Below are 15,399 nucleotides of genomic sequence, written 5' to 3' on the forward strand. Positions count from 1 at the left end.
ATTTACAGCAATGTGATGCATCCCTGTGGTTTCTTCTGCTCTGGCGAATTATTGGCTGCCAAGCGCCAATGAAGGCACCGTTGTACCATGGTGCAAGGGTGCTTGCATTGCAGGGGTGATTGTTTTCGTGCAGGAAGGGACACTATCCTGCACAAAAACAATCATTGATGGCATTTTCCTCCTTCTATGTGCATAGGAAGAGCAAAAAACGAGTAGAAATAAAGACTTTTCTCCTCGTTGTGCCACTTTAATGCATACCCTGAGGAGGCATTAGAATCTTACACATTCCCAGGTTTACGAAACCTTGTAAATCTGGAAATACCTCAGATTCCATGGGTGTTGCGTGGGAACACCCACAGCAACACCCATGGAAGGCCCCTCTCACACAGAGTAATGTGTGAAAGGGGGCCATATTTACAAGACCATGAAAAGTCAGCAGGGTGACTTTACGTGGCCTTGTAAATATGGGCCGGCACACTGAGCCTCCGGAGCATCACAAAAGTGACGCTCGGATGGCGTAAAAGTGCAACAGGGTCATTGCAAATATGCCCCTAAGTGTATAGACTCTGTCAGGTGCCTCATATGATGAATCAATTATGATCTTGTCAGTTGCCTTTCGAAGATTCACTCTTTCTTGCAATAGGTGGCCGACTATGCCATATGTGGTCTATGCTCTAGACTCAAACTTGGATGTAGTAAAATGCAGAAGCTTTAATTCATTCAAGTGACAGTCAAATAATGACTAATTGATTGATTGACTTATTGATTAATTAACTGACAAAAATTCTTGGGTAGGCGTTTTCACAGGGGTCCTGAAGAAGGCCCAAGATACTGTTGTTTCGATCATTGTTACTTGTTTATGAACTACTCATTGATAAGCGTTCCTACCTCTTGTTCTGCTTCCAGGTTAATTTTGAATGGGTGTGCCTTTCCATCTTCCGATACTTGTGGGGACCATATTCTACTTTCTGGCCTGTAAATGGAGAAAAAGAGAACACACGCTTTGGTTGAGTCTTTCCTTTTATTTATTAAAAAAATGGCAAAATATACTTTCTGAGAAGTATGTTAAGATCATATTTAGAGTTGGACTGGACGGCGGAGGCCCTGCCTTCATGATGCAGCACAGTAGCAGTCCCCTCCTAATTTAGATAACCCTCTATGCCAACAGGGCCCTTTCTGCTAAAAGTTCTTCTGCCATCGCAGAATTTTTTTCTCAGCAAAACTGGATGCTGGTGCTTTTTTTTTTTGTGATAAACCCCCAAAGTGGGGTTTCAGAAAAACAAAAAAGAAATGTGCGAGACACGCATGGTATGTTTTCCCAGTGTGTCGGCGAAACGTGTGTTTTTCTGGAGGGACCAGCTATGTGAGGCATGGAATATCAGTTGTGGAAGGCCTGCCTAAAACAGGGTGTGGCATCTGGCCTCGTGACCCGAGGTTCTAGGGCAGATGGACTGCCATGGCGAAGGGTTCACACTGGAGAGCAAGCTGTGACTCTTTTTTGGGAGTGTGCTGGGCAGCCGCGGTCGGTAGTAGGAGTAACTGCAGGGCGGTGACGTGGGGAGGGGGAGGGGCAGGGTGGGGGGTAGTAAACTATGGATTACGGAGGTTTACAGGTAAGTTAACATATAAATTAATAATACAAATTTCGTTGCGTGCACTGCATCGCATTTGGGGATGCAGTGCACGCAACGAAATACGTTTGATTAATTTATATGTTAACTTACCTGTAAACCTCCGTAATCCATAGTTTACTACCCCTCACCCTGCCCCTCCCCCTCCCCACGTCACCGCCCTGCAGTTACTCCTACTACCGGCCGTGGCAGGTGCTGGGGTGTTTTACAGCTGCCACTCGCTCCCCTGAACACCAAATGAGGCCCTAAGTGTTCTGTCTTAGTTCTAGGCTGTTTTTACAAAACTACCCTTGTCAGACCCGCTTCTATAACAAAACAATGTTTAATGATTATTGTGGGTAGCATTTGTACACAGTGCAGTGATTATTCTTTACAGATTAGTGGTGTGGGTATGCAATAGGGGTGTACAATACAAGTGTAAACAGTGTGTCGTCACTTGTTTGCGAATATCCACTAAGTTATATCTCATAAGAGTTGAACGGAATTACCCAGCATCCCTCACAGGCCCCTGGGAACACCCAGAACTATAAAGTAGGCTGAAAAGTACACATGCTTGAGTTAACACAAATGAGCAAATTACAAAAGCACATTTGAAACCTAATAAGTTTCATGAACTTTTCCCCACATATTTTAAGTCAGTGTCTTTGTGTGTTTCTGACTCTTTATACATTTTTATTGTAATTAGTATTCTTCCAGGTCTGCCTGCTGTTACGTTGGTTTGTAGTTCTTTTTTTCTCTTTGGTTATTCTCTATGTGCTGCTCTTATTTTCAACATCTCTCTACAGTGCATCGTTATCCCTTTGGGGGGTAAGGTGCGTTTACCCAAATAATAAAAAATACAAAGTAATAATCAATCAAATATTCCTTTACCTCTCCTTTCTGTCCTGTGTGCAAGACTTGGGTCATTCACCAAAGAAGGGGCGCACTTCATCCATTAATTGGCAAAACATAAAATCCAGCAGACATTACTGCTTGGCCTGCCCCATATCTGACAATATCATGCTGACATGGTCACTTATTCCACGACACCAGTGACTGACAGCTGTATCATTAACCTTTGTTCATCTCCAAAAGGTCTGGGGCTTCCCTGAGGGAGACCTGTTTGTGCTGCACCTTTACTTGCCATATTTAACATTAGGAAAAAGCAGAGGCTTTCATGATAGAAATCCATGCACTTCTTTTCCCCAGGGATCACGGGGATCCTATGTTTCCCTTTTATAGGTCTGAACCCCAAACCTCATTCATGACCCTCCTTAGCTGCCTTCTATTTGTCTTGTTTGGTGGTGGGCTCACAACCCTGCCCTCTTTTATCACCTCCTCTCCTAATTATTTATCCTCTACTCAAGGTAGTTTCTCCCTCCTTCTCTTTAAGTTATTTTTTGCTTTTCGACCACCCTCTTCCCCTGCTATGCTCCAGTACCTTTAACCTATCATTTCCTTACTGCCTCAGCCCCTACTACTATCTTAGGGCTTCCACTCCTACATGTACTATACCTCTTTCCTTCTACCAGTCTATATCTTAGTATTGTACCTTTAACTATACCCTACTACCGCTTCTGTCTATTGTTAGGTTCTAGTTGTAGAGTTCCACGTGGAACCTTTGTGTGGAGGTTCGAGTGGAGTTCGAGAAGCCAGAGAGAGAGATGGTTGAGAGGGAGAGAGAGAAGGAGGGAGCTGGCACTTTGTATGTCCGTGTGTCCTGCTGCCTAAATAAAGAAGTAACTCACCTTACAGACCCATCACTTCTTTTCACTGGCGACGATTGGCCAGCAGGACGTCCACGCGTGCAACAACAGAGCCCTGGACGACGGAGCCCTGGAGATCGTATCAAGATAAGCGGCTTCCGAGTGTCCCACGACGTTTTGAAGCATCCGGACAGCATTGATGCCACAATAGCGGTGTGTATCTCCACAACTTTGAGGTACGTGGCGGCAATAAGTAAAAGCGAGCTAATCCTCGCATGCAGCATCCGCGTGCCCCTCCTCGATCTCTGCGTATGACGTATTCATACGCTCAATACGCTTTAACCGGAACTTCCAGCGCGTTTACTCGTTGCTTAGCAACGCGCGCTTAAGTCAAACTTTCCGGCTTTAAGCGAGCAATAGCGCATTTCTGACACAGCGATGCGCACGCTAACATATTGAGGAGACTATCTACACACTTCATTTTATTTTTAATAAAATAAGGAATAAGGAAAAAAAAAAAATTGCCAGCGAAACCATCAATTTTCGATCATCCTCGTATACAACTATATTTTATCCAGTCTTGACAAGATACTTTTAGCTCCCAACCATCTTCTTTTTATTCATTTCTAATTGCTCACGCAAACAACTGTTGACAAAATGCAACAATCTATATCTGCTCCTCCAGCATTTTCTCCAACCTCATCTTCTCCTGAATTAGACTGGGAGAAATGGAAAGAAAGCTTTGAGGCATATCTCGACGCTCTTGATGGCGATTCCTTCACACAAAAGAGGACATTTTCGATTTTAAGGCACTGTCTTGGACCCGAAGGTCACACCATTCTTAAACATACTACAAAAGTGGTAGTTTTTTTAAGCGCAGACGAAGGAAGCGGAGACGAAGCTCATGGTGCGGAAGATCCTTATTCTACAGCTATCAAATCTCTAGATAATAGATTCAAAGCTTGCAAGAACATAACACTAGAAAGACATACATTTAGGAAAAAAGCACAAATTTTTGGTGAATCTGCTACCACTTATGTTGGCGCATTGCGTATTTTAGCAGAATCGTGTGATTATAAAAATGTTGAAGAAGAAATGATAAGGGACCAGTTGGTAGAAAAGACTAATAGTAAAAAGGTTCAAGAAGCTCTTTTAAATAAGCCTAATTTGTCCCTACAGAAGGCGCTCGAAATAGCCACAAGGATTGAAAGTACTTCTTCTCATTTAGAACAAATGTCCATCTCCAGTTCAGAGAGTCAAGCACAAGCAGTCTCTTCACTGAAAACCAAACCAAATTCCTTCTCAAAAGATAAACGCAAAGAGAAAAAGGATGGACAACGTAACACTGATAAAAATTCCAGAGCTAATAAACGTTGGGAGTGTTACCGTTGCGGGAGCAGTTCCCACATGGGCAAGGCCAGGTTTTGTCCTGCTCTCAATAAAATCTGCAGCAAATGTCAAAAGAAGGGACATTTTGCAAGTGCTTGCAGATCTAATAGCATCATAGTGTGAAGGTTCGAGTGGAGTTCGAGAAGCCAGAGAGAGACGGTTGAGAGGGAGAGAGAGAAGGAGGGAGCTGGCACTTTGTATGTCCGTGTGTCCTGCTGCCTAAATAAAGAAGTAACTCACCTTACAGACCCATCACTTCTTTTCATCTATACCTTAGGACAGGTAACCCTAACTATACTCTAGTACCTCTCCCCCACATATACCCTAGTGCCTCCAACTCTACTACTGCCTATACCTTCATACCTCTCCTCCCCCCTTCCTTATACTCTGATACCTCTTATCTTTCTTATACTCTCGTACCTGTGCCATAACCTATATCCTAGTATCTCCACCCTTACCTAATGTCTAATACCTGTCCGCCTATCTATACCTTGGTACCTCTTCACTCCCAACTTTTCGTGACTCCTTCCCCTTTTCACTCCTTACCTATTTTCTTGCTCTGTGTCCCCTTTTCTGGTAAATATATTTTTATTTTTTCACATTTCTAAAAGAGAAGATTCGCCACACTTTGGAAATTCTCTAAAATGTTTCACTCGCTTGTGATTGATGCACTCCATTTTGTTTATTTGTATTGAGGAGGAGCGATGGAGTCTAGCTTGTACCTGGTCAGAATTCCATGTCGACACCTGTGGTAAATATGGACAACGTCTTATTAGAGCTTTTTCAACAAGGAATGAGTTATAGAACCACACACGTATTCACTGAGGTGGGTTATTTGTAAGCTACTAAATAATAAAATAGTAACGTTTGCCAAGGTATAGTCGCTGCTGAGACTTCCACAAAGTTCTATGTTTATGTTTTGAATGAACGAATATTAATTTGTGGGGAAAAAACCTTTTAAGGCCACAATACTTCTTTGCCTTATCTCTTTGAGGATGGACTTGGATGTTACGGCCTTTGACTTATCAAGTGGGTCTTTCTCATCAGGCGATACTACTTCGTCATTTCTAGGAGGATGAAGAGTTACCCTCTCTATGCATGCCTAACACACTGGTGTGAATAGTAAGATATTTATGGGGCTATGAAAGAAATCCTTCACCTGCAGACCTGCATGTGTTCATCAGCTTATATGTGAGTCAAAAGTCTTTTAGGCCCTATTACTTATACAACCAGGAAGCTGGATGAGATTGGTAAGGCAGAAGAAGTGAGTTGTTCAAAGTTCTACCTGTGGTCACTCCACAAGATGGGCCATGGCTTGCAAGACTTTAGCTAAATAAGTGGTATTAGGAAAGCAACCGGCTGGTAAATTCTAGCTATGTTTTCTACCTTCCACCCATACACCAGTAAATCATAAGTTTTGCTATGTAGCTCAGAGGCATTGAACAAGTTCTGTCCTCCATCTCTCGCCTCACAAGTGTAACCGTAATTTATTACTGTATATAGATAATTATAATTGTTAATAACCTGAAGGATTTTAAGCTACCTGTCCCATAAAAAAGTTCCCTAGGAAACTGAGGTTGAGCACACCTGCAGTGTATTAAAGTGTCCTAGGAAACTGTCTAGATGGCATTATATACATTACTGCGCTGTGGAAGTTAGACAGGATTTCTCATGTGCTCAGGAATCTGGAATTAGAATAAGATTGCATATTACGTGTGATCCTACAGCTCAGCCACCACTAGGACCAACCATACCCATTTATGAGTGAGCTGGAGGATACTGACAATCTACCTTACTGAGGACCTCCAGTACCCCATTAACTCCTATCATTTGCAGGCATCCTTGGAACACTGCCAAACTGTCCTGCCATTGCCACACTGCCATGCTTCAAGCAATGGAACACAGCTGTTTAGGGTAGGAGCAAGCATCCCCCAGGCCCTCCTTGCCTTCTGCCAATGCTCCACAGAAGATGCGGTGATGCAGAAAATGTACACCAGTCCAATGGTGGTAGACACTATGCCCTTCGTTCAGGAATATGTATACGCTTGTGCATATTTTACAATGGGAACACACAACGTGTGTATTCATTTATGGGGATTCCATTATTTGCATGGAGAATTATAGAGAAGTGGTCCACCAACATACAAATCACCATTTCTGTCGCTCCAGGGAAGGAGAAATAACAGGGAGTACATGTTTTTTTGGATATAACAGGTGGGATTGGTGTTTCTGCTCAGATTTACACGTTTTCCTACAGAGTTTATACGGAGATTGAGGCGGCTTTCAGCGGTCAAAATTGAATCGACATGTGAAAAGCCAAATCAATTCCAACGGACCCTGTAACTCCAGTTACTTGACGCATTGGTATTTTTGGGTCTTCATAGGCTGATTGACTTCGCTGTCGCATTAGCAGGTTGATCTCCTGTCAAGATTCTTGAGGTTGGTCTTTCATAGCTTCCAAGCCTTCTATTTCACATCATATGACGTCTGCTTTGCTAGTGTTCTGACTCACAAGAGGATACCTATTATACCTGTTGTGGTGCTTCAACATCCCACTCATTGTGTGCTGTGTAGATTCTTTACTCTCAGCTCTGTGGAATTGGTATTGTTTGATTAGTTATGGAGCCATGAGGGACTCTAGGTCCTAATTATGACTGGCCCAAAAAGCCCAGAGTTGTCAGTAATATAACTGCCAAGGTTTCAGACTGCTATGTGTGACATTTTCAGAATTTCAGTGTAATTATGAGTGACATTTCAACGACTATGGGTGACACTTTCTCACGAGTAAAACCAAGCAATGAAGTGCACGAAAATATATAAATATCAGAAATTACACCCATTTAAGCAATGAGAAGCTCTGAAAACTACTTGAAACTGCTATAGATCCCCTGAAAAGGAAGGTTAAGGCTAGGTTTATAATTCACTAAATTAGGTGTCAGCAGCCTAGGGAGACTTGAGTTAGCGTATGTTCGAACGAAAGCCTTGTAGTTCCAGGCCACGGACCTCTAAATAGTGCTGCTCTCCTGCTTAGGCTATCCACGTGTCCTAGCAGGATTCAAATAGGCCCGTGAGCTCCAAATGGATCAAACTAGAATCACAAAGGCCCAAAGAGGATCTGAGAGGACCCAGACTAATATCATGTGGCCGCTTTCAGAGCATGTGTCTGTCAGTCCTGCTTTTGTCTATATATGGTGCCACTGGAATGTGCGTGCCAGACACATCGGTGAGTGTGCGATAGTGGCTGACATGAGGTTAATGCCCCTCACCAAGGCCAGTAAATCTGCAAAAGCAGGTGGGTACATTACGACCAAACTGCGAGATCAGTCGTGTGAGGCTGACTGCTAAACATCATTTATCTGTCTTAATTTTTGTGTCACACACTTCATGACTGCAGAATGTTTCATGCAGTTCTCGAATAAATAAACATAAAAGAAAAATGTCAACGTCTGAGAAGTCCCCAGCTGACCCACATAGATCACAGACAGCCAGGGCGCTGTATTATTAATGGCGCCCAAATCTCTCAACAGCCATCCCTCAGGGCCAGTCCTATATAGCTGCTCCAGTCGGGCCACTGCCATCAAGACTCACCCCTCTCATAGACGGGAGCTGGCAGGAGGCATCATATAGAGAAAGGCCGATTCTCAGGTGCCCCTTGGGATGTGGAATAGCTTAGGGCGGTAATAGCAGGGGCATGAAGGGGAGCCTCAGAGCATAGCAAAAAACAAACGTCAGGCCACTGGCCCCCAGCCGGGCCACCAGAATACCAGAGGGGAAGCAGGCCACCATCAAGCCTCAACAGCAGGCCGATCCGAGCACCAGACATGGTGGGTGCACTAAGGGAGGCATATCAGGAAGTGGCTGCAAGTAGATAGCAGAGCCGCCTGGTACCCTGTGGGAGAGTACCAGTGTGGTGTAATCGGGGGGAGGAAGGAGGCAGGCGATTGCCCACTCACCAGAGATCCCGCACGGCTGGCAGCAGGGGCCCACCGGCCTGAGCATCCCCCAGCAGCTGCAAAGCCCGGCAAGTGATAGCGGCTGTAAGCAGGAGGAAAGGAGGCGCTCAAGAGTACCAGCACAGCCCCAAAGACCCGGCTGCTCCTCCGTGCCATGAGTCTCAGGCTCAGAAGCAGGAGATGCACAGTGTCGTGCTCTGGACTAAGCAGCCACCACGGTCCATGGGGTTGGGGTCCAGTCCAGTAGTGGGGATCATTCTCATTCTTATAAACAAATGCTATTGCGGTGCAAGCAGTGCTGGCATTGCCAATAGCTGCAGCCTTCCACAATTTAACTTCATGAACTGCAGCCACCCACTTGCGCAGTCGTTCTCTCTCATGATGTATTCAATCAGTAGTACAGCGTGAATCTTATTGTTACATTGTAGCAGTTAGAGACGCAGAGCAGCTCAGCCACTCCCCAAGTCTGCAGGCAGCAGCGCTAGGACTTCACAGCCCAGGAGGCGCTATGCCTATTATGCGTGACTTGGCATTTCAGTGTGGTGTGCGGACCACCACACTGAAATGCGTTAGTCTAACGCCTGATGCATGCTACTTGGCAGGGCTGTGGTAACAGGAGTTACTAGCCCTATCAGGATTGTATAGTTCTAGAATTCACCTGGGGACTAAAGGCAGCCGAAATTTCTGTGTGAAACTCTGGGAGAAAACATGCAGGAATTAATGTGCAACACTGATCCCTGCACGTCATTTCCCCAAAACATGCAGTGTGGAGTATTGGGATCCCACACTGGGGGCCGAAATACACCCCAACTTTAATGAGCCCCTATGTCTTTAACAAACCTCGGTTTTTCTCCCTAACTTGATTGTGATATTTTAGTAACCGAATAATGGATTGCTACTTTATACATTAAGATTAGGTTACCTCTCGATCTTGAGACAAAGCTGATTGGTCGCTGCTTTGATTCTGTCCTGTGCTTCCGCATGTGTCATGTTAGCTGTGTTAAAGCCATCGATGGAGAGGATGACGTCACCGGGGCACAGGTTAGCTGCAGAGGACTTGCTCCCTGGAGTAATCTGAAAAAAATATTGATGCCATTTAGATAGGCGTTGTAAAAGATAATGCAATAGGTACTTATTGCACATGTATACAGTAAAGATCAATTAACTGCCGCTTCTTTTGCTCCATCAATAACAAATGTGTTGGATTTAATTTCTCATTACAGACAAAAGACACATTACAGCTTGAATTGTGTGAGTTATATCAAACATGATTTCTCATGACTTCAGACTTCCCAAAGAGTTGGGAAAAGTGCATTCGAAAGAGCGAGAACATGAAAGCACAATTCCTGAATTCAAGGCACTGAACTACTGAGCTGATGTGGATAAAGGTTGCTGAAAATATAAAACTGGTTTTAGTTTACTGAAGGTGTGTTTTTGGTTCCCAAGGGAGCTGGACAATATTGTCACGGGCCAAAATGAGATGCTTGATTTAGGTAGACATGCTCTTCTGCTGCAACTCAACAGCAGGGGAATCAGAGTGAATTTTGATCTTTTAGTGTTTAGTGAGAATCGGTGTAAGAACATTTATCATTAGGAGATTTATTACATGTATTCCCCTTCAGTGTTGGGGTTGGCCAAATTGTCATGGGGCATGTTCCTGAAAACCCGGAACTCAAAACAGAATACCTGCGCACCACCCAATGTCCACTGTGTCCCTATGCGCGGTCTGTCAGTTTGACTTGAGCCGGGTGTGTGTTTCTTTATAGCGACTCAGAGTCTGTCGGCGTGCAAACCTGTCCCAGAGGACCATTCTGTACGCGCCAACGACAGGACCAGGAGTGGTATGGTGCCTATCGGACTTTAGTGCTCCCCGCTGGTTCCGTCTCTCTATGCATTAAATCTTACACATGGAATATTAGAGTGGAAGCATTTCTACTTAAAGAACGACAGAGATTAAAGAGTTTCGTAAATAATATCATTTGCGTAAACTGGGCCATCAATCAGTTAGTCCAACATGGATACAAATCATAAGGAGTACAGCGAAGAACTCAGTAAAGTTCAACTGGAAATCCACGTAGATTTGCTTTCTAAGAGCGGGTAGGGGGTTCTCCTTAGCATGGAGGAATCACATACTTTTATAAGTCTCTAAACAAAATATTTCATACATGGTCCACAGGCTTTGCACTAATAAGAAGCAAACATAATGAAACATTTACTACAGAATACATTTGAAAATTCTCTCACAATTCTACTGCATTAGACTTGGGTGTTCCCAAAGCCTGTACACATGACATGACTTGTTTCATAGTGTATTGTTCTTCATAGCAAAAGCCTAAAATACTTTATTACAGCAAAATAATACCAACAATAATGATCACATGGTAGACTACGGTGTCGCATCCAAGATGGACGACAAAGCAAAGATGGCCTAAATAAATGAAAGCTCAGTTTCTTGTGTGTTATACACCACAAAATGAAACAAGCATTTGCAATGCAATAGGTCTCGCATTTATGAGAGTTTGAGCTATTAACATTGTAAATGACGATCCCTTTTATATATGTGCTGTTTTTAAAACAGATTAAACAAGCATTTGCAATGCAATAGGTCTCGCAGTTGTTAGAGTTTGAGCTATTGGCATTGTAAATGGCAATGCCTTTTATTTACGTGTTGGTTTTTAAAACATAAATAAAAGGCATTGCCATTTACAATGCCAATAGATTAAACTCTCGCAAATGCGAGACCTATTGCATTGCAAATGCTTTTTTTTTTTAAGCAAAGGGGCAAGTTGCATGCTAAGTGCGGCCGTCCTGCCATTTCTTTTCTATTACTTTACTTTTGTTACAATCTAGGCACCCACGCGGGTGCCGTGATTTCAGCAAAAGTAAAGAAGTAGAAATAGAAAAACATGGTGCCGCGATTGCATCAAAAGTAAAGACATTTTCTATTTCTTTACATTGGATGCAGCAATAGGTCACGCATCTGCATTGTGACAGAACGGAATATTCTCTTCTCCTCTCTCTCTGTGTACACCCAGCCCTGCTGGCGGGAGCAGAGGTCACGGCGTTAGCCAGGCCGAGCTTATGACATATGACAATGGATCATTTAGTTAAACTCTCGCCGCTGCTCTTGGCATTTATCCGTATGTCACTAGCTAGAATCCAAGCAAGATCAACTCTGCCTCTAGTTGTTCGAAATGACAGAAACGGATACATTTAAATTGGTAAAATTGCCTCCTCATTTTTACAGGCCTTAAAAACGGCAGGCTCAGTATGAAGCGCTATTTAAAAAGCAAGCCGTTATTCCGAAGTTACGTTTCACTGGAATGTATTCAGTGTGGGCAATGCAGGACTACAAATTAAAGAAGCATTTGCAATGCAGTAAGGCTGGCATTATTGAAAGTTTGAGCTATTGACGTTGCAAATAATAATGCAGCGCCAATATCTCAAACTTTCAAGAATGCGAGACCGTTGCATTGTAAATGCTTGTTTTGAACAGATGTCTCTCAAGCGCAAGCTGCAAGGACTTCAGTCCTGCTTCTTGGCTGCCGGTGCTGATGCGTTTGAGACTCAGATGCACGCTTGTTCCGATACCCAACTCATTTGCCACCCAAACACTTTTACAGAATAGCTTTGTCCGGTGGTAGAAACTCTTCTTCTTTCCAAAGCGTTTTAGTGCATCAGAATTGTCTAGAGGAAGTGGCGCTGTAGAAATGCAACTGCAAAACAAAGGAGTAAACTGCCATTGTAGTCCCACTGCAATCAAGACCACACGAGCAATAACATAGCTACAGGCAGCACCAGACAACAGAGGCGCAACTAGAGGCAAATTTCGTGGGGGGCTAAGAAAAAATTTCAGGGGGGGGCTGAATCTTTTAAGCCTTAGGCAGAGTGGAGCTGCAGGGGCTCGTAGAAGGGGTGAAACAACAGCGAGGCCTCATTAACATGCAAATGGTCTTTTAAAGACCTGTGAAGTGCTTGGGTGCGGCTGGGTGTGCGCCGGGAAGCGGTCTCATCCCGGGCTGCCACACACGACGGGGGGGGGGGCCCTGTGAGTCCAATGGGTGTTGCGCACCTGCTAGAAAAGGCTGCATCACACCACAGAATGTGTCCCAAGATCAAAAGCTTAATTGTAAGCTTAATTGTAAGCCGAGCTCTGTTAATTCAGGAGCATGAACAGGGATTCGGGCAACCAGAGCTGTGACAGAGACCTTTCACTGCTGTGCTTCTCTGAGAGAATGAGACAGAGAGAAGGAGGGGTGGGAGGGGGGGCAACTGTCACAAGATGTGGGTCAGGGAGGAAGAAGGAACACCCACGGATGCGTTATATTCCCCAATGTTGTGTTGTTCTGGGGTTTGTGCAATTCCATGTCTCAGTCGGCATTCAATGTTTATGTGGCTTGATTCAAGAATATCAGGCTCTAGAGATTAAAAGCGGAGAGAGAAATGGAGCGTCACAGTAGACAGAGACGGAACGCCCCATTAATAACTTGTTTATTAATGTTCAAAAAATGATTTTGCACTTTTTTTCACTGCGTATTCCTTTCAACAGGATAACAACAGTGAGGTCCAGCACGCACCTAATTAGTACCATGGGGTGCAGCACTTTGTTCAACTGATGCAGTGCCACTTACTTTCGCTTTCTCTCACATAGGTCCATGGGAGGCCTCATGAGCAGTAAGAGTGCGAGATAAAACAGTGCTCATGAAAAGTGCTTCTAAAGGAAAATAAACTAGGTGAGCCCCCTTAAGTAAGTGTCTGTTCTGTCGCGGATCCAAGCGAGCCTCAGATTCTTGCTTAGTTACACAGCAGGAGAGTTGAGGTCGCTTGGCACTATTGACATCACCCAGTGGGTCAAGGCACCCGTTGCTGTCGCGTTGGAGGGTATTTTGTTCGCTGACATGGAATCTGGCACAGAATGAAACCAAAAGCAGCATCCGGGAGGCAGGGGAGGTGATGGTGTAGGATCTTGCAGTGGCCGTTGTTGTCCAGTATTTTCATGCATGTGGTTGGGCGTTGTTTCGTTTGCAGGCTATAAGTGCTAAACAAGCATTTGCAAAGCCAATAAGTTTCATCTATGCGGGATCTATCGGCGTTGCCGTTCTATAAGATGTTGCACTTGCACATCAGCGCGGGCCGTTGTACAGTATGGCTCAAAGTAATTAAAAACAAAGCGCCGCACCCGTGTCGTACCACCTTTTTGTGTTTACTTTAAGTAGTGGTCGAAGTGCATTCAAAAAACGCATGGGAACTGTGATGCTGTGCGCAATGCGAGCGGGGTAAATGAGCATGGAACGATGTAAAAGGTGTGTTTAAATTCTAAAAAAAATTCTGTCTTTCACCTTCAGGTAACTACATATGAAATAAGGAACAGCTTAAATGAACAAGCGGCACTGAAAGCGACCGCTTTCGCAATCGCTTTTGTAAACAAGCGCTCTACACGCTTATCAAAAAGTTTTTTTTAAACTGTCGTAAAGTGACTCAAGCACTTCAAAGTATATCATAATGTCCATAAAAAGCTAGGAGTGTGTCACGGTGGGGATGGAGATAGCGATGTATAAAACAAACGAGAAGGGAGGGGGGAATGCCAGCAACAGAGGAGCCCGCGAAAGTGAAAGTGATCGTGATTACGATCGCTACGGAGTTAAGACACATGGCGCTGCGCGCGTGCACGTTCACGTGCACTGTAGCTTTAGGCCACGGCAGCACTTTGAAATGCCCAGATATAAAATGTCTCTTCGAGCCTTTGGCTCGCGAGACCTAAAAAATGAGTCAAGGAGGTACTAAGGAGGGACTACTAAGCCTATTAACCAATGAACAGCCACAGTTTACAGTGGACAATGACACAAGCCAATGGAAAATATGGGTGGAGAGTGGGCAGAGCTTCAAGTCCGTACCTGAATACAGCATGCCTAGCAGGTGATCCCAAGAAACACGTGTTGGCAGGCCATATAGTTAATTGTGATCTAATGGCCTACACATGAACAGAATGACTGGTTTGCTGGGAAAATAACAGTGATCCAATCGCCTATAACCGGATGCAAGAACTGGAGTAGAAGACATTTAATGTGGTGATAATCAAAGGAAATAGAGGTGATGCAGATTTGAAACCAGTTATATTCTGGAAAGTGAAACTATGCAAAGCCATTTGGAACTGATGAAAACAATTAATATAAAGTAGAGCTTTTAATCATTTTTATACCATAAAACTGCTTCGCACTTTTGCCCTATAAGAATAAAGTACATGTATCTTCCATATACAATGCGAAAAGTAACAGTTTTGCTCCCTAAGTGTAAACCACTTTCTTTTTGATAGAAAGCTTATTCTGGTTGAATTTCCCCTATTCTTCCAGTGGAGATATGCAGGAACATTACAGGCTAAATAAATCAAAATTAATATGAAGTTAAATCAGTAAACGTGCTTGCCATCATCAGTGGTGTAACGAAACTTGCGGAGGCCCCCCTGCAAAGTGCATGGAAGGGGCCCCCCACGCTATGGACCCAGTAAGGAGCTTTCAGGCCCGCCCGTTCACCATCCCGGAGGGGACCCCCCTGAGCTCGGGCCCTCCGTACCCTGGGGGCTGCGGGGTGTATTGTTACGCCACTGCTTGAGCCAGGCTCCAGCAGAATACCTGGCTTTAGCTCAATTTGAGGCCCTCTTAGACCCTGGACCCCAAAACAAGCTGAGTTTAATGTGATTTCTAAGATTTAATATGGCTTCGGCCTGCAGCCACGCTCTAACTC

General features: G+C 44.2%; 1 protein-coding gene across 2 annotated transcripts in view; it reads right to left on the bottom strand.

The window, feature by feature from the left end:
* Nucleotides 1-15,399, bottom strand: part of PDLIM3 (PDZ and LIM domain 3) — a 125,781-nt gene that overhangs the window by 75,584 nt on the left and 34,798 nt on the right. For both annotated transcript variants that reach the window (XM_085641949.1, XM_085641950.1), the window contains exons 2-3: nucleotides 9,581-9,732; nucleotides 889-973 (exon numbers count right to left, since the gene is read on the bottom strand). In XM_085641949.1, the coding sequence (XP_085498075.1) occupies nucleotides 889-973; nucleotides 9,581-9,732 (237 nt within the window). The remainder of the gene's footprint in view (nucleotides 1-888; nucleotides 974-9,580; nucleotides 9,733-15,399) is intronic.

This window comes from Triturus cristatus, chromosome 2_2 (assembly GCF_964204655.1).
Source record: "Triturus cristatus chromosome 2_2, aTriCri1.1, whole genome shotgun sequence".
Lineage (NCBI taxonomy): Eukaryota > Metazoa > Chordata > Amphibia > Caudata > Salamandridae > Triturus > Triturus cristatus.